The 24,987-nt window shown below is 43.4% G+C and overlaps 1 pseudogene and 1 gene segment (V, D, J or C); both read left to right on the top strand.

Annotated features, from left to right (window-relative positions):
- The window catches only part of LOC114039756, a 201,755-nt pseudogene extending 193,508 nt beyond the window's left edge, over nt 1–8,247 (top strand).
- A 6,625-nt stretch (nt 8,248–14,872) lies between these two features.
- LOC114039759 lies at nt 14,873–15,713 on the top strand. The segment is given in 2 exon segments: nt 14,873–15,034; nt 15,326–15,713. Coding segments are annotated over 2 exon segments (411 nt in total).
- Nucleotides 15,714–24,987: the final 9,274 nt, after the last annotated feature.

Raw genomic sequence — 24,987 nt, 5'->3', positions numbered from 1 at the left:
AGGATTGTACAGGATAAGGAGAAAGGGAGAGGTAGAATGGGGTAAATTACCTCACATAAAACAGGGAAGAAAAAGCTTTTACAGGAGAAGGGAAGAGGGGGGAGGTGAGAAGGAATGAATGAATCTTACTCTCATTGGATTTGGCTTAAGGAGGGAATAATGTACACACTCAATTGGGCATGGAAGTCTATCTTCCCTACATGAAAATAGGTGGAAAGGGGATAAGGGGGGGATGATAGAAGGGAGGGCAGATTGGAGCAGGAAGTAATCAGAAGCAAACATTTCTGAGGAGGAACAGGGTCAAAAGAGAGAATATAATAAATGAGGGGTGGGATAGGGTGAAGGGAAATATAGTTAGTTTTTCACAACTTGACTACCATGGAAATGTTTTGCATGACTACACATGTATAACTTGTATTGAGTTGCTTGTCTTCTCAATGAGGGTGGGTAGGCAGAGAGGAAGGGAGAAAATTTGGAGCCCAAAGTTTTAAAAACAAATGTTAAAAATTGTTTTGACATGCATCTGGGAAATAAGATATACAGGCAATGTGATATAGAAATCTATCCTGCCCTACAGGAAAATAGAAGAGGAAGGGGATAAGAGAAGGAGGGGGTGATAGAAGGGAGGGCAGATCAGGAGAAGGGGTATTCAGAATACATGCCATCTTGGGGTAGAAGGAGGGGAGAGGTGGCGAAAAAATTTGGAACTCAAAATCTTGTGGAAGTGAATGTTGAAAACTAAAAATAAATAAATAGATCGATTGATTAGATAGATAGATAGATAATGCAGGTAAGCTATATCTACAGCATCCACCTCACCTACCAGTTTAGTAACTGTTAATAAAAATTTCATGAGGTCAGCCTGGCATGACCTGATTTAGAGGAACCTGTGCTAGCTTTTGTAATCACTATTTCCCTTTCTAGGTGCTCCCCAATTATCTCTTTAACTCAGTCTTTCATAGTTAGACTGGGAAAGGAAAAGTGTGTAGTCCCCCAGGAATTGTCTCAATACTCATTCTGAAGTTTAGCAAAGACCAGATGTCCCCAAGGGTCTGGCTATCCCAGGATCCCATCAAGGAAGGGACTCTAGAGGGACTTCTGAGCCTGCTTAGACCTGCCCTCAGCCAGAACCCAATATAGGACTCACCCCACTTTTTTTTAATGAGTCTTACGATTTTGTTGACATAGGGAACTCTCAGTGAGGAAATTCTCTTCACTGAGGCAGATCAAAAACTGCTCTTAGAGAGTTTCCTGGGACATTGAAGAATGAGATGACTTGTCCATGGTCATACAGTCAGTTCATGCAGGAGTCACAGTTAAACCCAGATTTCCTGACTCCAAGGCTATGCAATTATGTCATGTTACCTCCTAAAGATTCCCACTTTATTGGGGCTTCATGAACTTGGTAGGTTCACATGAGCCTCCTAACAGGTGTCCCTGCCACTCACTTCCTAGATCCTGCTGTTATCCTCCAACTCACTTTCTGACACCTCATGTGCCCCTGACCTTTCCAAGGATGAAGGTTTAGATTCTTTCCTGTGGCACAGCAAGCTCAACGGGAAAATTTTGGTCCTGAAGCAGAAGTAACTGTGTTCCCATGTAAGTTTCCATGTTCCCAACAGGGGTTGGGGAAGATGGGCAGGGGATCCTATATCATTGGACCTCCAAAAAGCTACAGGATTGTGGGATGATTCTTGGATTGGGTTGATGATCCCAGTCATCCTTTACCCAAGCCTGTAGTGTTATGTAGGGCAGTTCCCACAGCCAACCCTGTCTCCTAATGCTAGGTTATCCCAAACTCATCACTCCATGAACCCCCAACCCTATTCACTCCCCAAATCTTTGAATCCCAAACCTAAGAACCCAAAGGTATTGACTTCTCCCTTTTCTGATCCTAAGAACTTCACCTTCCAGTCCCAAGAAATTCTCCAAACCTGAGAAACTGTTGGACCCAGGCAGCTCCCCCCAACCCCAAAAACAGCCCTAATGCCTGTGACTCCCTAAACTTTGTCAATGATCATGTTTTCCCTTTCCTGTAGCTATGGGACTCATGTCCTCCATTTCTTTCCCTAAGACATATCTAAAAAGAAATGGACCCTGACTTTATATCAAAGTCCTGGGGGAGGGGAGAAGGGTCTAAGGCAGAATGGCATTTAGGGGACTTAAGGACTCAAGATCTTCACTCCTAGGATAACGGATGGATTACTTGTCCCTCCTTACTCTGCCCCCATCATCCTTTTCCTGAACAGGAGATGAGACACTGCTGAAAGAGTCAAGGGGAGACCCATACCCAGCTGGAAGGACCCTGAGCCTCAAATATCAAGTGTCTAGCTTTCAGTTTAATACAAGCAGATTAGGCTGGTACCTTTGTGCTGCTGGACATTCTCCACTGTGGCTGATCAGCCTTGATAGCACATTTTCAGAAGCCAGAGAAGGCCACATCACCTCTAGCAGGTAAGACACCAGCAGCCAGATTTTTCTCCAGATTAAGGACCTTAGTCTTAGGGACTTTAGCTACTTTCATTGCACAAGGAGGGTGATGATCTTTGCTTCCAGAACAAATGTGGTTGTGGAGTCTGGTGAGTACTTCCTCTGTCTCTGTTTTAGGGAAATAGACATTGAGAGATCAGGTCTGATCCTAGGTCACATAGTTGTTGGTGCCCAGACTAGAACCAAAATCCTTCATTTCTCAGACCCTTCTCTCTACCACAGTGTGCTGTGTGAACATGCACAGCTATCATACCCATTCTAGGTATTAATTCCTAGGAATGGACTGTGATAGGTGATTGAAGGACTTTGAGTTCCCATCATAATAAGGTTAAGGGACTTGGGATACCCAGATGTGAAGCTCAGAGACCTGTAAGCCCCAGTAAAAACCAGAAGTGGGGGGAAGTTGTGAGGGAGAAAAGGGGCTGTGGTCTGGGGGCAGCACAGGCATGTGAGAGCCAGCCTTGAGCTGGGGCCAGGAAGCTGGGGCTGAGGTCTAGTTTTCACAGTTATTTGGTCACGTGAACTCACTTCCCACAGATGAGGTACAGGTGAGAGAGGGGTGGGAAACAAGATTGAAGTTTGTTTTTCACAGTTACTTGGTTTCATGTGTCTGCTCCCCACACATGGGGCCAGGTCAAGGCTTATAGGGGGGCAGGAAGTGGGTGAAGTTTGCTTTTTACTGTTATTTGGTCACACATGTGCCTTCCCACACTTGTATCTGGGTTGCAGGCTGACAGGGTGCTCTCTAGGGGCCAGCTGAGTGACAGGAAGTAATCGTTTGATTGCAGGATCTTGTGTCCATTGGTCCACCCAGTGTGTTCCTGATGAGGAATCAGGATGCTGTGGCCTGCCTGTCAGTGATTGCTACCCCAAGCCATTCAATGTGTTCCTGGCCTCCCTTGGAGCCTGAGCCTCAACCCAGGCCTTCACTGTAGCTCCCACAGTCCATGGCACCTACAGTGCCATCCAGATTGGCAGGGTTGGTGAGAATGACATGGTAGCCTGCTCAGTGCAGGACCTTAGGAAAGAGATCTTTATGTCCTACCAGCCAGGTATGAGCATGCCCTGCCTGGGCATAGGGGGGATAGTACCCAGAAGGGGCATCTTGTGCTTTGGAAGTGTTTTCCAGATCACTGAGGGACAAAAAGAGGGGCAGGAGCAGGAATTGGGGGAAAATGCAGTAATGTGAAGAGGAGGTCCCTGGTTAGGGAACAGAGGCATGGACTGGGGCTAGAGGTCTTAGGTAGAAAGAGCAATTCCAGACCAGTGTTTCCTGACTGGTAGTTGAGGGAGGAATCCATAAATAGAGGAGGAGATTCCTGGGGTATATGAGAGGGGAGCCTGTCTGATGAAGGATGTTCTGAACTATAGAGAGAAGTCCTGAGCCTGGGGGGAAAGTTCTGGACTCACTGAATCTCAAGGCTGTGGCTGATTATATCTTTCTGCCTTCAGACACTGGGATCACCCCTCAGCTGGAACCATTCTGCCATGACCAGGAACTCAGAGGTGGGTTAAAGGTGAAAGGTGAAAGGGCAGAGATAATGAGAATGAGCTTATCTAACATGATCAGAAGGGAGACAATTCTACCAGTCTTATAATCTCCATGTCTCCCACTCTGACAATGTGATGTCCCAGGGTTCCTCATGGCCATGACCAATGCTAAGCATGATATGAACAGCCAAGGCATGTGATAGTTCAGGGCTCAGAGCATATGCAGAAGGACTCATTGTGAATAATGGTCCATGGATTGGAGGGAGTGATGGCCTAGATCTTCAGACTGTGTGAAGATCCAAAGTTCAGGCAATATGTGAGTCCAGGGCTCAGGGAGGGGAGTAGCTCATTTCTATTCTCCCTGGCCTTCTCAGCTGCTCTTCATCCCTGGATGGTTCCCACATTGTCTCTTCTCTCCACCTGGTTTTGGGATGCTGAGTCTCAGTGGAGGAAATCTCTAACCTGAATTAACTTCATTCGTTATAGATTTATGCCACAGCATCTCAGCTGGATCCTCACTCTGAATTTCTATTTATTCCATTTTTCTTTAGTCAACATAGTGAATAGAGAACAGACCTTCATGTTAGGCAAAGCTGGGTTTAAATCCTGCCTCTAACATATACTGGCTGTGTGTGCCTGGGCACATTATTGCCCCAGGCTGCTCTCTAAGATAATTTGCAGAGAAAGTACAAACCTGCATTGGTGGAGGGAGTTACATGCAGGATTTCCCCTCTTTGCTATCTTTATTCCCTACAGTAACAGTTCCACACTCACTCTTCTCCTCTACCCCCTCATCAGCCCACATCTCCCACAGCTTTGGGAGACATCTCAGCATTCTATTTCCTTAAGGAGCCTGAGGCCCATCTGTGGGAGCCTATGGGATCTCTCTATTGGTCCTCCCTCTCATGCTCGTTCCTTTTCAGCTTCATCATCTACTCTCACCCTTTGACTAATATTTGCCAACATGTATTCAGCATTTTAAGGCCTACAAATTACATGCACCATCTCATTCAAGCCTCATCAGTGCCCTGTTGAGGAACTTAACAGAATTATTGCCTCCTCCCCATTCTTATAAAAGAGGAAACTGAGTTTCAGAGAGATTTAGTAATTTGTCCATCATTACACAGTTGATCAGAAAGGCAGCCAGTGGCTTAGTGGGTAGAGCACTGAGCATGGAATCAAGAACACCTGAGTTCAAATCCAGCTTCAGACACTTTCTAGCCATGTGACCCTGGGCAAGTCACTTAACCTCTAATTAATTGCCTGACAAAATGGATCCACTGGAGAAGGAAGTGGCAAACCACTCCAGTATCCTTGCCAAGAAAACCCCAAATGGGGTCACAAAGGGTTGGTCAGGACTAAACATCAACAACACAGTTGGTAAATGTTAGAGGCTGGATTCTAAGCTGCAGTTGGCTCTTCATTTCAGGAAAGTCATTTTGGTGATTGTTGAGAATAAGCTTGAGTGATGAAAAGCCTGGGGCAGGGAGACCCAAAAAAGAAGGCTTCATAATAGCCTTCCTTGACTCTAAGTCTAGTGCTCTTTCTAATTCATCACACTGACCATGAGGAATCCCTAGTGCAGTCTCTGCCATTGAACCCATCTCCCCCTACCTCCTCCAGGGCCTTGCTCTATCTCCAATGTCTCCTTTACTCCTAGTTCCTTCCCTCTGATGATAAACTTGGGTCTTCCCAAATCCCTTTACCTTAATTACCCACCCACTTCTGTGGCAACACTCCCCTCCCCTTCACTGCTAAAATCCTAGGAATTGTCATCACTAACTCTCCTTTCACTTTCTCCCCAAGCCCTTCCCATCTGTCTTCCACACTCCTCCCTCTGCTCAGTGAGCTCTCTCAGTGCCTTCCTAACCACCAAATCCAGAGGCCTCTTTCAGTCTCCATTCTCCTTTAACTTCGATGCAACTTTTTATGTAGATTATCACCTATGACTGAACACCTTCTCCTCTACTGTCTTCCAGAGACACTGTATTATCTTTATTTTTCACTCCCCTTTTTAACTGCTCCTTCTCTACCTTCCTCTCTAAACCCTCTTTAGTGAGGATAATTCTTAAGAACCAGTCCTGGACTTTCTTCTCTTCTCTTTCCTTTGTCAATATCATTCACTCCCTTGGTTTCACTACCAAATCTGTGCTGGTTAATTACAAATCTTAACTCCAGGCCTTTACCTCTCTTATGAGTCCCAAAACCACACCTCCAAGTGCCTTCAGAACATGTCTACCTCCATAATACACTAGTCCCTCAAATTTTACATGTCTAAAATGGAGCTTACTCTCTTTCCCCTATGGTTGACAACATTTCCCCTTGTTCTGCTGCTGTTCAGTTCACCCCTTCTCCTATGTTGTATCTTTGGGGTTATTGCTGATTCTTCAGCTCTCTTCAGTCTTATATCTTATTAGTTACCAAGTCCTGCCAGTTCTGCTTCTACAACCTCTTTTACTCCTGTCTGCACCTCTTTATTCTTAATGTCATCTTGCTAGTAAAGGCCCTAATTATCGTTTTCCTGGATTGTTGAAATAGTCCCCTGATATGTCTTCCCAACTCTGCTCTCTCCTCCACATCACAATACAATCACCAGAATAATCTTCCATATGTCTGGAATATATATATTCCATATATATTTATATACACACACAGTCACTTCACTTCTCTGTTCAGAAATCACTAGTGGCTTCCTTTGGTCTCCCACATAATGTCTAAATTCTGTTGTTTGGCATTCAAGACCCTCCACCATCTGGTGTTACCCTGATCTCATTTTACTCTTCTCCATATAGTCTAATCTCTTATCAGTCTGGCCTACTCATGGCCCACTGAACGTGCCATCTCCCTGTTCACTTCCTTGCATTTCCTCAGGTTTTTCCATATATGTTCAATAATCTCTCAATGTCACCCTCTTGATTTGTTGAATTCTTGCCTACCTTTTTAAATCAAATTCAAATTCTGCCTTGTCTATTAATTCTTCCTTGAAGCCCCTATTCTATAGGGACTTTTCCCCTCAGACTTCAGATAGCAGATTTTTTTCACCTCTCTAATGTACTTGTATAAAATTGTATTTTATAATTATCTGTGTTGGTGCCTTATGCCCTTACTAAACTGTCAGTTTTGTGAAGGCAAGTACTATGTATCATCAAAACATTGCATCTCCCTGAACATATAACATAGTACTTGGTGACATTTTTAATAAACATAAGTTTGACAAACAGATGAATGAAATAATGAAAAAATAAAGAAAGCCAGGGTTCAGAACCTGTGGTATCTTCCTAGGGGCTGAGAAGAAGAATAAAAATAAATAAAAGAATAAGAGTATGTGATAGTCTCAAGATCAATGTAATAACCCAGGAACTGGAATGTGTGATCATCTGGAGAAAGAGTGCAGTAACTCATGTTCAGTGTTTGTGATAGCTCGGGACAAAACTTTAGAATACACAAGTGGCCAAAGTATTCCGGCTCAGTGTGTTTGATAACCCATTGCTCAGAATATGTGATGTCTTAGGTCTCAGTGCCAGGGATGAGTCATTGTTTAAGGTGTGATTTCCCTTGGGCTCAGATTCTGAGATGTCTCTTGGCTCACTGTGTTTGATAGCTCAAAACTAAGGGTCCATATAATAAAACAACACTTAAAACATGTCACGGTATGTCATGCTGGGGCAAAGTATTTGTGAATACACAGCATGTGTGTAATATTCCCTTCTGTAGAGGCAGCTGGTAACATGGGCTTATTTTTTTCAGAAAGTAGGGCCCCATCATTGATTCCTAATTAAGCCCAAATATAACCTTTCTCCCCTGACCCTGACCTTTCTCTCTTATACCAGGAGAACCAGGACCTGAGCAAGGGAACCAGGTGCTCCTTGAACTGCTGGGCTGGAGAATGTTATTGATGAAGACTGTGGCTCTCAACATCCTATTCACCACCAAGACCTTGATCTTTCGATCTTTTTCCCATCCCATTAATCCTTGTCTGTTATCTGCTCCCTCATATTTCCATCCAGCTGCCCTCCCCAACCCCCATCCATACTCAGCCTCTTTTTTCTCAGTCTTGTCTCTGTCCCTTCATCTCTCCCACCCTAACCTCACAATCTCATGCCTATTGCCCTAGGCATTTCATAGTCTTCCCTCTGCCTTCATCTCCTCTGTTCCCTTAGATTTTTCTTAATTTTCCAAGTCTCCTTTCTTGCCTATTATTCTTTCTGTCCCTATGATGTCCTTCCTGTGGGTGGAAGACAATAAACTGCGTATAGATTAGTTTGACTTCTGACTCCCTGACTCTTGACTTCTGACCTTTGTTTCTCTAGAAACCTGGGAAAAAATGTTCTGGGAGCCACCATTTGGACCCTGCCATGACCATTTGTGCCCCAGAAAGATCCCAGTGACCCCAGTCACATTCATTCCCTCCTGAGAGTCAGAATAGTCAATTCTGAGTCTGTGTCCCCTGAAATAGTCAAGGTATTCCTTTCTTTGGAGGTTGGGATATGGAAGTGGGAGTGGGGGGACAGATAATCATAGCCCAAGTTCTCCAAGTTTCCATAGCTTGGGCAGCAGCGACAGTTCTCACTACTACCTTTTTACTATATGAGGCTTATTTTGGGGGTACACACCAGGTTGCAACCTCCAGTTCATGTTCTTGGGATTGTGGCCATGTGGGCTTCTTGGAGTCAGTAGGGGCCATGTACCATGGCAGAAGTTAGGCTGTGAAGGTTGGGGACCCGTGGGGGAGAAAATCAGCCTCATTGCCTTCCAATGCCTAGCTTCTCTTACGATGTCCCTGGGGAGGTCACCATCCTTCATTCTTATAGTTGAGGAAGGACTCACATGGGGGAGGGGTTTTAATTTCCATCAGGATAAATGTGTGTCAGATGTAGGGAGGAACTTCCTGGTGCAAGATCTCCTTGAGTCCATAATGCTATCTATATCCTATCCCTCTCTCCAAGGCTGTTCCTGAGGTAAGGAGCAAAAGGGTACTTTAGGACACAATTCAGAGCCTAGACATCCTCTGAGATGCAGCTGAAATGAATCAGAGTCCTTTGCACCCTCAAAGATCAAATGTTAGTGTTGTGTGAACCACTATTTCCCTGGTAAGAGAGGAAATGGAAGGAGGGCCCAGGAGTACACCCTTCTAGAAGGAATCCAGGAGGCCCAAGGGGTCCAAGCAGGGAGAAATCCTAGTGGGAGACAAGGACAGATGGCCAAGAATGGAAATGGATAGTACAATCCCTCGGTCTGTGGGAGAAAAGAACAAGGGAGTGACTTGGGAGTCCTGGAGTTGAACTTAGCCTCAAATGCTGACACTCTCTTGGAAGGAAAGAAAGAAGCATTTATTAAGTGATTACTGTGTGCCAGTAACCATACCAAGCTCTGGAGATACAAATATAAGAAAGAAGAAAGACAGTGCCTGCCCTCAAGGAGTTTACTTTCTAATGGAAGAAGACAACACACAAAAGGTACCTAAAAGGGGGGAAAGAGAAAAGATGAAGACATTCAAGGTTTTGAAGTACAGAAGCCAGGAACAGAGCCAAGAGGAGAATAAAGGCCAGCCTGAGTCCCTCCACAAAGTGGAGACTCCAAGAGGAATTCACCAATAGGATAAGAGGGTGGGCCCCACAGAGACATATTCTAGGTTGAAGAGATTGCAAGCACGTTAGGATGTAGTAGGGTGAGGAGGCCCTGTGTGTTAAAGGAAGTCTAGAATGAGGCAGTGTTGGGACATTGAAGACCAGAAGCCAAGAACAGGCTCCTTGGTCCCAGGTGTGAGAAAAAACAAACAAATTAAAAAAAGCCACATATGAACAAAGAAGTGTTCCAGGATTAAATTTGTTGAGTGAGATGATGCCAGAGGAGTATGGGAAAACTGACATGCTATCTTCCCTGAGCTCCAATCAAATAAATCAATTATCTGAGGCTCACGAGGGGTGAAACCTGTAAAGCTTTGGTCTGGGTATCAACCTATTATGATGAGGTCATAATGAGGGTGCCAGGCTGCCTTGATGGGCATGAGCTGCTAGAAGTGATGATTGGGGAACGAGATACCAGGAACATGGACATGCCAAGCCAACATCTTCTTTGTTCATGCTTCTTCCCTGTATTCTGAGCCTACTTCCCCTCCCCACTCCCTCTCCTGATGTCATTCATTCCTAAACCAGTGTGTTTTACTGTTCTCAAGACTCCTGGCCCAAATAAGCTGAAGCCCAAATCCCATCCCCCATCAAACCCAGTTCCTCTTGTTCACCTTCCCTGCCCAACCCTGCTTGTGGGAAAAAATGACCCCCTGATTATTGAAGCTTGTGGCAGCTCAGGAGTTGTTAGGTAGTTAGACAGCAGGCAGGAAGCAGCTTGCTAGAACCCAAAAGAAATGCTGACCTGGCACAGGCCTTTGTTTAAGCTGAAAGGGAGGGGCCTCCACAGAGCATATAAGGGCCACTCAACCTACTCTTGTTCAACTTCTCATTTCTGAAGGAATAATAATAACTAACATTTATATAGCAGCTATGTGCCAGGCACTCTGCCAAGCAAATTACAAATATTACAACCTGGGAGCAGGTGCTATTATCCTCCCCATTTTACAAATGAGGAAACTCAGGCAAACAGATGTCAAGTGACTTGACCAGGGCCACCCAGGGTCTGAGGTCTAATTTAAACTCAGGTATTCTTGACTCCAGGCCCTGCACTCTATCCACTGCACCATCTAGTTGTCCCAAGCCTTGTATTTTCTGTTTCTACATGGGGTCAACAAGTCCTTCATCCTGGCACTGCTGCTTGAGAATGATATCCTTAGCATCTCATTACAGGAACCACTTGCTTTCATAACCGTATTCCAAGGGTTTAGCTGTGCCAGGTAAGGTCCTTGCTTGAAACAATCATCACAGTTGACAAGATTATAAGCAATGTTCAGGGAAGAGGTTCATAAAGAGCAGAAGTCAGGAGAACATGACCTATCCCCTCACTCTGAAGCTAAAATGGTTTAGTATGGCCCCTGGAATATGGCCACACAAGGACTGTGGGCCCTGTGAGCTAAATCCCACCTTGGGATTGGGAGGGATGTCCCACTGAGCCTGAGGACATAGATAGATGGAGCCATAAAGATAGGAACCTACAGGAACTCAACAGTGGAAGGGAGACTGCCCCCTGGCTGTAATAAAGAATCAAGAGAGGAAATAGACTGCCTTTGCTAAGATATAAAGGAGGAAAAGGTGACAGGAACATGCTCTGGACTGCCTGTAGGCTGGGTGACACCCCTTCAACCCCTCCTGAAGCTGGGTCTTCTAGAATTGAGTTTGGGGAACCATAGGATTTTTAAGGTAAGATTGACAGTGTGTGGTGGATGGATGGTCAGCCAATGGCAAGGCCCCTTGGAAACTCCAATCTTTCATCCACCCTGCTGCCAAAGTGATTTTCACAAAATGCAAGTCTGACTCCTGATCTTCCCACCTCCCAACTCAATAAACCCCAGTGGCTCCTTATAACCTCCAGGATCAAATATAAAATGCTCCTTTTGGCATTTAAAGCCCTTCACAACCTAACCACTTTATAACCTTTCCAGTCTTCTTACTTTTACTCTCCTAAATGTATTTTATGATCCAGAGACAATGGTCTTCACACACTCCACCCCACTTCCCTACTCCAAATCCTTTTGCTTGGTTGTCTCCTGCGTCTGGAATACTCTGCTTTCTTGAATACCCTCTTCTGTTCCTTGGTCTTCTTTAAGACTCATCTCAAATACTACCTGCTGCAAGAGGCCTTTTTTGGTCCTCCTCAACCCCTGCCTCTTCAGCAAATGCCTTCTTTCTGAAATTGCTTTCCATTTACATGGCATATAATAAAGTTGTTTGCATGTTGTCTTCTCCATTAGAATGTGAACTCCTTGAGGGCAGGGACTGTGTTTTGGCCTTTCCCTGTATCCTTGGTGTTTAGCAGTCCCAAGTATAATAGTCAATGCTTAACAATTTTTTTTTTTTACTTTCTGACTGACTGAATGGAAACTCCCCACAAGCACTCTGGGTTGGAGGACAGGGATGCTCCATTTTGTACTTTGGGTACTGACTTTTCACAACTCCTTTTCCTTAAGGGAATGTGAAGAAATCCACCTAGCTGTCATATCTAATCTAGCCTGTAAGGTGGGGTAGGTACCAGTCTAAGAGTCAAAGTCAGGGCAATATTATTCTGAGAAACTAGATCAGTTACAAACCATATTCCTTCAGTGGTCTTGGGAGATGGTTCTCAAGTGGCTTCTTTGACCACTGGACAACGGTGTTTGTTAAGTTAACCTTACTGACAGTGAGTTGAAGCACCTGAGAGTCCTGACCACTAACCCCTTGATGCCATTGTAAGTTTAGCTAACTACCTAAGTGGGACCTCAGTAAGAGAATGCCATCCTGTTCCAGTGGGTAGTGTCAACCTGAAAGTTGGTTAAAGAAAGAACAAGCTAGGTGTTAAGTAAATTCATATTGTTTTATTCCCTCAAGTTAGCACATGTACATGGAATCAGAGCTTTAACTCTGATTGACTCGAGCAATTCTAAGAGGACATTTAAACCCTGACTCAGGATGCCTGTGTTTCTCAAAAACAAAAATACAGCCTCCATATGTTTTTTAACATATAGCATGGGAAAGGAAGTTTCTTAGTTGAATAGGTTGTAAATACAATAAAATAGGAGAATGTCAAGGTGTCCATTGAAATTATAGATCCAGGATATCTGTGTTTCCCTTACATAACATATGTCCACAGGATACCAAGATAAGAAAAGTCCCACTGACAGAGTATCAGCCCAGGTCGAGATCCTCACCCCTTGCCCCAAAGGGAATCTGGCTCTGCAGGCCCCAGCTCCTTATTTCCCTTTGAAAGCCTTAGCCTTACCTTTTGATCTTATTCAGATGCACCTTCCTCCCTAGCCCTAAAAAGAATCTGGCTCCTGTTTGTCTACAGGTCCCAGAAAACCCTTAAACTTTTCGGTTCTTTATCTACTCTCCTTATCTCCCTTTGAAAGCCCTAACCCCACTTTCTGATCCTTTCAAACTTCCTTCTTCCAGTTCCCTCCATTATCTGTTCCCATTGTTTATTCAATCTCTCAGACCTTCCAAATGGAATTCTCACTTAGACCCTTTTCCCAACCACCCCTCCCTCCTCTGGCCATCCAAAGTTACTTTAGTGTATATAACAGCCACCCTGGCCCCCATTCAAATGCTGAGAATCCCTCATGCCCAGAGGCTGAGCTTTTCTCATGCCCGCTCCTCCTTGCGGGAATCATCTGGCCTATATGTTTTATCTCTAATAAACTTTTTCTCTGGCTGGAAGAAGATTTGAGATGAATTCATTCAGGCAGGCCCGCATCACAATCTTGGGGTCTGAGCACCCCAAAACCTCTAGACTTCTTCACCACTATTCAAGAGCGTGTCTCATCCCTGTCCTTAATGATCACAAACAGGAAGAATGCTGGTCAGTTCCATCTGGTCCTGTAGTTGCTGACACAGGAAGAGACATTCTTAGTTCACTCAGAAAATATTAATTCAGGTTTTTGACCCTTATTAGGGCTCAATTGATCTTATATGACTATCAGTAGATAAGTCATTGCAGGTAAAATGGCTCCCAAAGGGGGACTTTCCTCAGGAATCTAAACCAGGTCAGTAAACTGATCTCTTGATGTGGGCTGGAAGTTTCTGAAAGCAACCCAATAACCCCAGGTGGCCTCCTTGGCATATCTAAAATGACTTAGGGCCTCCTTCCTGGGGGATCCATATGCCCTTACTCATGGCTACCCCTGGAGAGATTTAGGACCTGGTGCTTGTGAACCTAAGGAACTTAGCTCAGGCAGATTTGGGGCACCAGGCCCTAAAGATGACATGATCTGGGGTAAAAAGGATCCTGGGGTAAAATCCATGAATAAAAGAGGTCCTGTCCTGGGGGAGTTATAGATTTGGCTATTAAAATCTGAGGCTCCTTAGGAGCAGCTAGGTGGAGCAGTGGACAGAGCTTTAATAATAATAATTTTAGCTCTAATAATAACAATAATAGCAATCATGTACATAGCATTTGGAAGATTTCAAAGTGCTTTAAGAATATTATATCATCTAATCATCATAGCAATTCTTCTGGGAGAGAAGTGCTATTATTATCCTCACTTTACAGATGAGGAAACTGAAGCAGACAGAACTTGTGACTTGCCTGGAGTCACAAAGCTAGTAAATACCTGAGGCTGGATTTGAATACAGGTCTTCCTGACTACAGGTGCAAGGTCCTATCCACCACACCAGCTGGCTGCTCCCAATTTCTGAGCCTAGCATTCTATGAACCATTCCAGGTCATTTATTGACTGTGACTGCCCTACTGGACAATGATCTCTCCCTCCTCTACATGCCTACAGAGTAGGACATTTCATCTGGCCCACGGGTACCTGAGAATCCAGAAAACTATTGGGTCTATGGGGATAATGATCTATTCCTACACCCCTGGTACTGCCCCTGAAGTACTAGTGCCCCAGAATCCAGTTTCCTCAGAGTCTTGGGATGCAGAGAAAGAGAGATGACTGGGCTGGGGGTAAAGCAATGGCAGCTAAGAAGAGAAAGGCCAGACCTACCTTCTAATCTGTGCTGAGTTGGACCGTGTAGCTATGGTGTTCACCTCAAGATGCTGATCTATGCTCCAAGCACCCCCATACCTCAGGACACCTGCTGCAGACCCTGTATCAAAAATAAAAAAAGGGGATTTTTTGAATGCCAGTGGGGCTAGAAGTTAGGCCTGCAGCCACAGGTATTCTGTGCTAACTCCCTTCTCCTGCCCTGGCTTACATCTGTCTGCCTGATGCTCCACCCACTTCTAGCCACCCCCTGGTGGGGGAGGGGCAGAGCCCACTGAACTCAACTGCCTTCTTAAAAACACTTCCCTCTGCGCAGAACTCCTATCTATGCAGATATTATCAGCCCTGGGCCATAACTGCTGACCCCAGCCTGCCTAAAGAATCCTGCCAGGCTCAGCAGCATGTCTGCCAGGACCTTCACCACTCTTTCCAGGATCTACCTCCTGGGGCTGCTCTTCTCTATTCTCCCAGGTATCTGTCCTGTCTACACTGCTTCTCTCCTCTTCCTCACCCTCTCTATGGGGTTTAGGCTCTAATTAGCTTCTAGATACCTCCATCCCTATTTCCTCCCTGTCCTCTCTTCCCTGGGGGTAGTGGTCTTGAAGCTTAGCTTCTCCTCCTTGCTTGGCCTCCTTTCACTGGAAACCTGGGGTGGGATTGGAATCTCTAATTAACAGCCAGGTGTCTCTGCCATGGTTCCTAAACTCCCCTTCCCAAGGAGGCTTTGTATAGGACTTAATCTCCTTGATTTCTCCTCTGCAGGGTCCTGGACCCAGGTGCAGCTAGTGGAGACAGGAGGCAAGGTGACATATGAAGGCCAGTCTGTTACTCTGAACTGCAGGGCCTCTGGCTTTAACTTCAAGGAATACGCCATGTCTTGGCACTGGAGCTCAACTGAGAACCACAGGGAGTTCGTGGCCAGCATCAGCCCCAAAACTGGCAGTAACAGAGAGTACAGCCCTAGAGTCCAGGGCAGGGCTTTTATCACCAGGAACAACGAGGCCAAAACTGTCTCCCTGACCTTGCGCCAGCTGCGAAAGGAAGACTCAGGCCAATACTACTGTGCCAAACACACTCTGCTGGGTCCCAGGCAGAGGCCTTGATACAAATCTGGGATTAGAGCCCCAGATGCTGCTACTGCGCTATAACTGTTTGGTACTCTGTGTGTGTGAGTGTGAGTGTGTGTGTGTGTGTGTGTGTGTGTGTGTGTGTGTGTGTGTGTGTGTAGGGAATGGAAGAAATACATTATATTCCTGTGCTAAAGTAAGAGGCAGGGCTTTTCTCCCAGTCTCCATCGTTCCTCAGCACTCTTGTCACTCCAGCCATTGCTTCACTCTCAGCTGATAGCCTCCTCCATCCTTCCTCAGGGTGCCAGGTAGCCACACCTTCTGGGGCCAGGACCCCAGTGCTGATTCCGGGGAAAACAATCAGTGACTGGGAGCAGGTAGAATTTAGGCTGAAGTCCTGCTGTGAGAGAGCATCCTCTATGCTGTACCTGGCCTTGGGATTGGTTCACCTCTGGGGACAAGTAGGAGAAGCAAGCCCAGACTTCATTCTGGCGGACCTCCCAGCCTGGAGAAGCAGAAGAACTAACCACTTCTGCCCCTGGAGAGCTCAAAGTCTTAGAGAACTCAGAAAGAATTAATTAGTTCCTGCCCTCAGGAAGCCTTTTGCACGCTATTACCTTGTGAGGTATGAGGTACAAGTATAAAGTATATGTCTATTTTACAGATGAGAAAACTGGTTCACATGAGGGAAGAGATCTGCCTGGAGTTAACAAACTTAAGCAGTAGAGACCCAAGTCTGCTCCTGAACTTCCTGCCTACAGGCCCTCTGCCCCTTCCACTATACCTGGGGTCTCTTAGAACAGCTCTAGACAATGCATCGATCATTTGCTGGCCTGTAAGATCTCAGGAATCCTCCTTCTCAAATTCTTTCAACTTCTAATTTGGATCTGGGAATGGGAAAGGCTCCAAAGGTGCCATCAAGAATGCAGCCTTCTTTAAATTTGTGTTATAATTTTGCCACCATCAAGTCCTTTGGGGCTCTCTGTGCTCCAGCCCTTGGACAGCTCTGCAGTCCAGCATACTGTATAAGACTCTGATGAAGGGGAATACACATAGCAAGGAGGAGCACAAGGAGAGATGACCAGCCTAAATTCTACCTGCTCCCAGTCACTGTAGATGTGCTTCTCCAGGGCAAAGAGGTCCCACAAGGCTCTCCTGCCAGTCTTTTATCCCTCTGCCAAAGATTGTCACATTGGGGTAGCTAGGTGGCACAGTGGATAGATCTCAGGTTTTGAGTCAGGAGGACCTGAGTTCATATCTGGCCTCAGACACTTAACACTTACTAACTGTGTGACCCTGGACAAGTCATTTAACCCCAATTGCCTCACCAAAAAGCAAAAAAAATTAAAAAAAGATGGTCACATTCTATATGTGCCATATGATTAAGGTGAACCATTAAATAGCATCAGTGGAAACTGCTCTTTCCAGCCCTCCTCTTAGCTTCAAGAAGCAGTGATATGGAAGAAAGGTCTGTGCCCTCTTCAGGGCTATTGGTAGCACCTGCTGCCTTCTTGACCCCACAGCCCTGCTCTGTCACCTTCTCTGTTATATTACCTGCCACCTTTGGACCAAGTATTTCAAAGAAGTTCCTTGGGGTGGCAGGAGGAAAGGGGAAGGGACATTTCATCTGACCCTTGAAGGATAGGGAGGGATAAAGAGGGATTTAAATGGGAATTGAATAAGCAAAAAAAAAAAAAAAACAGAGACAGGTCACCAAACCAATATCTCTAAGGCCAAGGTTATTCACTTTACTCACTGCTCACAAATCTGCAGCAGCTCCTATAGGATAAGAACTAAACTCCACAGGTCAGCATTGAAAATCCTCTGTAGGTTTTCCCCCCTCTTGGCTTCTTAATCATAGTTCTCCTCTCCAGACCCTCAGCTCTAGACCAATAGGATACTTCACTATCCCCCAAACCCATTTGTGTATGTTCCCACAGCTCTTATCCTACCTGTGATATCCTTCTAACTGCCACCTCCCTCCCTCCATCTACCATTGCATCTTCAAGGCTCAACTTAAGTCTCATTTACTCTGGCAGGTCTTTACTGACCAGTCTAGCCCTCCCTGACTGTTGTTATCTCCAAACTCATAATTGTCTTTCCAATGATGCTCTCCTCTGTATATTCTATACTACTTCCTTGTGCCTATTTCATTTTGAAGAAGGAATTATCTCCTGTAAGCTGACCAAGGAACTCTGGGATTGGGAATTGTCCTCTCATGATGACCAGAGACTCAGCAACAACATGGAAGGGAGTGTGAACAATGAGGACCTTGTACAAAGAGCTATTATTTAGCACTTCATTCCCACATTCTCTCCACTTCCAAGATCTTCACATTAGTCCAGGTTCCCATGATTCACTCGGATTGTTGTGATGTCCTCCTATCTGGTCTTCCTGCTTCAAATTTCTCTCATGCCAAACCATCCAACACATAGCATGACTTTTCCCTCATCTGATTCCCATTCCCCCTCAGTATTCATGTTTTTAATGCCCTTGTCTCTATCTGCCTTATATTTTAGTTTTATTTAGTCTTATTTAGTCTCTGTCTTATTCCCTCAAATGAGATCCTGGAGGGCAAGAAACAAGTCTGATTCATTTTTGTATCTTTTACCAATACCTAACACCTGGGGCTCTGCAAATAATAAGAACATGATCAGTATTTGTAGAAGTGAAAAAATTTGAATTTAGAGTTAGGACAAGCTCATACTGTAGATGGCTTTGAATGCCAGGCTAAGGAGTTTGGGCTTTATCTTATAGGCAATATGATGTCATTGAAAGTTTCTGAGTAGTGAAATGATGTGATCACAGCCTCCTTAGCTTCCTTCAAGGCTGAGAACAGATACCACCTCCTATGGGAAGATCCATTTCTGGATCTATCTCACTGGCAATGTTCTGTCCTTTCTCAAATTAATTAAAAAATACATTTATTTAATATTTAATTTTCCCACAATTACATGTAAAACAATTTTTAATATTTGCTTTTTAAAATATTGAGTTTCAAATTCTTTCCCTCCCTCCTTTTCTCCCTCCCTCCCTCATTGAGAAGACAAGCAATTTAACATAGGTTACATATGTACAGTCATGAAAAACATTTCCATAGTAATCATGTTATGAAAGAATACATAGATAGAAAAAGCAACAAGACAAATAAACAAAGTAAAAAGAAGTATACTTCAACCTGCATTCAAATTCCATCAGTTGTTTCTCTGGAGATGGATAGCATTTTTCATCGTAAGTACTTTAGAATTGTCTTGGATCGTTGTGTTGCTGAGAATAACTAAGTCATTCACAGTTGATCATTGTACAATACTACAGCTACTGTACACAATGTTCTCCTCATTCTGCACATTTCACTTTGCATCAGTTCATGTAATTTTTGGTTTTTCTGAGAGCATTCTGCTCATCATTTCCTATAGTACGATGGTATTCCAGCACAATCATATACCACAGGTTGTTCAGTCATCTTCTAGTTGATGGGCATCCCCTCAATTCCCAATTCTTTGCCACCACAAAAAGCTGATATAAGTATTTTGTACATATATATTCTTTTCCTTTTTTAAAATCTCTTTGGGATACAAACCTAATAGCATTATTGCTAAGTCAAAGGATATGCATGGATTTTATGCCCCATTGGGCATAGTTCCAAATTGCTCTCCAAAAAGGTTGAATCAGTTTATAACTCCACCAACAATACATTAGTGTCTCAATTTTCCCACATCCCCTCTAACATTTGTCATTTTCTTTTTCTGTCATATTAGCCAATCTGATAGATGTAGGGGTGGTACCTCAGAGTCGTGTTTCTCTAATCTAATCTAATCTAATCTAAGGCACAGTTGCATTTCTCTAATCAATAAGAATTTAGAGCATTTTTCCCTATGACTATAGATAGTTTTGGCTACTTCATCTAAAAACTGCCCCTTCATATTTTTTGACCATTTATCAGTTGGGATATGCCTATTCTTTTTATAAATTTGACTCAGTTCTGTATGTATTTGAGAAAGGAGGCTTTCATCAACCTTCTCAAATTAATTTGATTCACTTACTTGAGCACCTGTTGTAGCTTATTTCAGCTCAGTAAGCAAACATTTATTGAACACCTGCTATGTTCAAATAATAGGTATTGAGTCACAAAAACAAAAATGAAAAAGAGATTCTGTCCCCAGGAAGTTTCCATACTATTGGAGGGCACAACCTTGATGCATAAAAGTCAGTATAAGATAGGAAGGAGAGAGCATTAACTCCCAGGGGGATCAGGAAAGGCTTCCCCTTAGGACATGAATTGATCTTTGAAGGAAGCTAAGGTTTCTATAAGGTAGAGGTGAGGGTGAAAAGCATTCCAGGCATATGGGTAAAGCCATGGTTGTGAGAAATTGAACACCAAATTCAGAGACCAACAAATAGGCCAGTTGAGTTAGAATGAAGAATGCATGAGGGAGAATAATGTGAGACAAGTCTAGAAAGGTAGGATACAGTAATGTAGTGGAGACATTTAAATACCAAGGTGAGGAATTGGTATTTTATTTCAAAGTCAATGTGGAGGGCTGTGTGTAATGGTATACACCTACATTCCCTGCTACTGGGGAGGCTGAGGCTGGTGGATTGATTAAGCTCAGCTTTGGAGTTAATTTGTTAACTGCACCCTGCCAAACTGAAAAGATGTCATCACACTAAGTCTGGCATCAATATGGTGAACCCTTGAGGGGGAGGGGGTACTAGGCTACCTAAGGAATGATGACCTGGCCCAGATCAGAAAAGGAACTGGTCAAAGCTCCCCTGTCAATTAGTTTTGGACTCATGCCAGTGACTAGCCATTGCATTTCCAGTCTGGGTAAGATAGGGAGACCCAGTCTCAAGAAATAAAAATAAAGACCATAGAGAGTCACTGAAGCTACTTGAGCAGGGCAGTGAATTGGTTAGCCCTGTGCTTTAGGAAAATTAGTTTGGCAACTGACTGGAACATAGATTGGAGAGGGGAGATCAGAAACAGGTAGACAAATCAGGAAGCTATGGCAATAGTTCAGGTAATAAGGTCTGAAATGGGGTGGTGATGGCCTACTTGCATGCAGCTGATCATTGCATAATATTATAGTTATTTTGTACACAGTGCATTTCACTTTTGCATCAGCTCATGTAAGTCTTTTCCAGGTTTTTCTGAGAGTACCTTACTCATCATTTCTTATAGAACAATAGTATTCCATCATAATCACATACCACAGCTTGTTCAGCCATTCCCCAATTGATGGGTATCCCTTCAATTTCTAATTCTTTGCCACCAGAAAAGAGCTGCTGTGAATATTTTTGTACATATAGGTCATTTTCCTTTTTTAATCTCTTTTGAGATGTGGACTTAGTAGTGGTATTGCTAGGTCAAAGGGTATGCATGGTTTTGTAGCCCTTTGGACATAGTTAGAATACTTACAGAATAGCTGGATCAGTTCATAACTCCACCAACAGTGCATTAATGTCTCATTTTTTCCCATACCCCCTCCTATATTGATCATTTTCCTTTTCTGCCATATTAGTCAATCAAATAGGTATGAGGTAGTACCTCAGAATTATTTTAATTTGCATTTCTCTGATCAATAACTAGTTAGTACTTTTTTTTATATGGTTATAGATAGCTTTGATTACTTTATTTGAAAACTATTCATAACTTATGGTCATTTATCAGTTGAGGAATGGATCTTATTTGTATAAATTTGACTCAGTTTTCTATATGTTTGAGAATGAGAAATCAGAGAAAGTTGCTTAAAATTTTTTTTCAGAGTCACTCTTGCTTACTCTATTTCCCTCCATTAAATCTCCCCCCTTATTCTAATTCTCTATTTCCTTTCACCCTGTTCCTCTTTGGAAAAGTTTTGCTTCTGACTACCCCCTCCCCCAATCTGCCCTACCTTCTATCTGTCCCCCTTCTCTTATCCCCTACCTCTCCTACTTTCTTGTAGGGTAAGACAGATCTCTATACCCAATTGAGTGTATATGCTGTTCCCTCTCTGAGCCAATTCTGATGAGAGTAAGATTCACTCACTCACCCTCATCTCCCTCTTCTCCTTCTCTGTAAAAGCTTTTTCTTACTTCTTTTATGTGAGATCATTTGTCTCATTCTACCTTTCTCTTTTCCCCAGTACATTCCTCTCTTACTCCTTAATTTTATTTTTTAGATATCATCCCTTCATATTCAACTCCCACCTGTGCCCTCTGTCTATAAATACTCCTTAAAACTACCCTAATAATGAGGAAGTTCTTACAAGTTACAAGGATCATCTTCCCATGTAGGAATGTTAACAGTTTAACCTTATTAAGTCCTTTATGATTTCCCTTTCTTGTTTACCTTTTTATTCTTTTCTTGAATCTTATATTTGAAAGTCAAATTTTCTATTCAGCTGTGGCCTTTTCATCAAGAATGCTTAAAAGCCCTCTATTTCATTGAGTGTCCATTTTCAACTAAGAAAATATTTGTAAAATGCTTTGCAAGACCTAATATTGATGCTAGCTATTACTATTACTATTATCTCTGTTGGATTTCTGCATCTTCTATTAATATGTTAACATGATACAGTTAAAAGAGGCCTGAGGCAGCATCTAGGGAATGTTGTAGATGAAGTGAAGTCATATCAACAAGTACTTATTAAGCATTGACTTTGTACTATGTATTATGGAGACACTGGGGATACAAAGAAAGCAAAAATAGTCCCTACCCTCAAGGAGCTCATATTCTAATGGGGAAGACAACTGTATACATACAATATATCTCTCTCTATTTAACTATTTATTGAAAATGGGAAATCACCTCAGAGAGAAGGCACTAGTTGTTAGGGGTGGAATGGGGTGAGGTGGAGTGGGAAAAGGCCTCTCAAAGAAGATGGTGTGACTCAGGTTGTCTAGAAGTACAGGTGAAAGATTAGAAACAAAATGAGATCCATTCACAGAACATCTGGCAGCTAGCAAAAGGAGGTTAATTCCCTGTAGTTTGGAAACTATATTCTGCAACGATGCAGCATTGCTTCAGTTGAATTGACCTTGGTCATCCTAGTGGGACAGTTAAGCTTGACGGAGGATTTCCTGGCATCTTATGTGAGGGTATTTGTATCTTGGAAGTCATATCAGTGGTTTGAACCTTAGTATCTAGGACCATTTTAAATCTTGAGGATAATTTCAACACCTTATGTGGAAAAACTTCCCTGGTCTGTATGTGATAGAGCCTTAGGAAAAACTAACCCAGCCCACATAGCAAGACCCCTCATAGGTATTGCTCCTACCATAGGCGATCTGACTTCAAATCTCACACTTACTGCTTGTGTGACCAAGGCAAGTCACTTCCTCTCTGGGCCTCAGTTTCCTCATGAGTGTGTGTGTGGGGGTATATGGCCCATGTAAAACATTTACGTCTGAAAGGATTGTCTAAATATTGTTCATGGGAATAGCTATCTCTGGAATCTTATCCACCTCACTCCTAGGGAACCCTTGATTCTTGCCTGGAAGGGAGCTGGAGAAGGGATAAGAAGGCCTGCTACTCAGTTCTTCTCTAAGAGGGGGCTACTAGACCAAGATTATACCTATCTCCCCCTGCCTCTCCAGATATTTCTGATCTAGAAGCATATTTTTAGGCTAAAAACTGATAAAGCTGCTAGCTCCCCTGGTCACTATCCTTTGAAGGTTGAGGGTAGCCAAAGCTTATACCTGCAGGCTTGACTCCTTACTAGATACTAGTTACTAAATACTAGTTACACAAAAGACCATCACAAATTGTGAATGTTTATCTAAGTGCATAGCAAGCAGATATTTAAATTTTACACATGAGTATATACCTAGAAATATAAATGAGTGAGTTCTTTAGTTGAGAATGAGCTCGAATCTCCATCACCCAAAGGAAAGGACACAATCCCACCCATGGGGAAATTCCCTGAAGTCTATAGGGAGGTAAGCTAGACATGAGGCACATGTTAAGGACTCTGTCTCTCCTTTTTCTCTCCCAGAAGGAGAGTCTGTCTCTTTTGGTTCTTTGGAATCAGTCTTAAGAATGTGGAGCTGCTTGTGTGTGTGTCTCTATAAGTAGGGATGAAAAGTCTTTCTCCTTTCCAAAGCTCTCAAGCCAGTTCTACCCCTCACACAAGAACTCAATATTGACTCATTCTTTCTATCAATTAGGAGATTCTTATGCAAAATGCTCCAGTTTTGAAAACCAGGTTACAAGTACCATAAGGGGATTGGACTAGATGACCTCTGAGGTCCCTTCTGGTTCTAATTCTATGTTTTAGAATCTATGATTTAGATTTGGATTAAATTATGATTTAGAATTCTATGATTTAGAAATCTCATCTCTGATTTCTACAGAACTCCATGTGTCTTTTTTAGGTTCCTGTGCAGTCTTGCCAGTTGGAACTACTAGGGTTCATGTTGAGCTATGTGTCACTGTGTGACTGGGGTTGGCAAACACAACAATGCAACCTCTGGAGCATGTGTGACAAAAACCCACAAGTTGGAGGGGAGTGCAGTGGGAGACTGGCACTACTACCTCATTCACAAACATACTTCTGTCACTCTTGTTCCAAGATAAGTCCATAGGAGGGAGCTCTTTGACCTTGGGATCATCCTTTCTGGCTCTAGAGACACTAGGACAACAGAGGAGGCAGTGCTAGAGACCATAAACTTGAGTCCTGAGGTTAATCCAGGGTGAGGTCCTGATTTTCTTCCTTCCTTGTCTCTGATCAAAGTTCTTTGGGAAAAAAAATTCTAATTGTGGCCACCTGAGAAGAAAAAAACCTTCAAGTATTTGAAAGATGACTACATGTAAGATAAATTAGATATGTGTGACTTTTCCTGAGAAGGCAGAATTAGGGATAAGTAAATGGGCAGAAGCCAAAGAGGCAAATTCTAGTTTGATGTGAAAACTAGAAAAACTCTTAGCCTTCCAAGCTGCCCCAAAATAGAATGGACTGCCCCATGATGTGATGGCCTTTGACTCAGTGTAGATCTTCCAACAGAAGCTGGAAAACCACTATATTTCAGCTGTTTCAAGCAGGATTCCTGTTTGAGCATCGATTGGACTAGGTGGCTTCTGATCCTCCATCTAACTTGGAAATTCTATGAGTAAAGAAACCAACCATTAGACTAATACATCTGGGACATGAGTGACACAAGAATGGATGCCTCTGAGTGACTGCAACATCTCTGGATTCTTTGTCTTTAATGGCTATCGTATACATTTCAAAATCTCAATGACCTGACTAGAAATGCCATTGAAAGGAGAAGGGCAACAGTTACCTAGGTATCTGGTCATTGTCAGTATCATACCACCAGCCCTTCATCTAGTGACCAAGAACTCTGGCTTGCCTAGATCTAGCCACTTACCTAGAT

The sequence above is a fragment of the Vombatus ursinus genome, unplaced genomic scaffold, assembly GCF_900497805.2.
Source record: "Vombatus ursinus unplaced genomic scaffold, bare-nosed wombat genome assembly UNPS02012319.1, whole genome shotgun sequence".
Taxonomy (NCBI): Eukaryota; Metazoa; Chordata; class Mammalia; order Diprotodontia; family Vombatidae; genus Vombatus; species Vombatus ursinus.
This window is presented reverse-complemented; position numbering and strand designations above follow the sequence as displayed.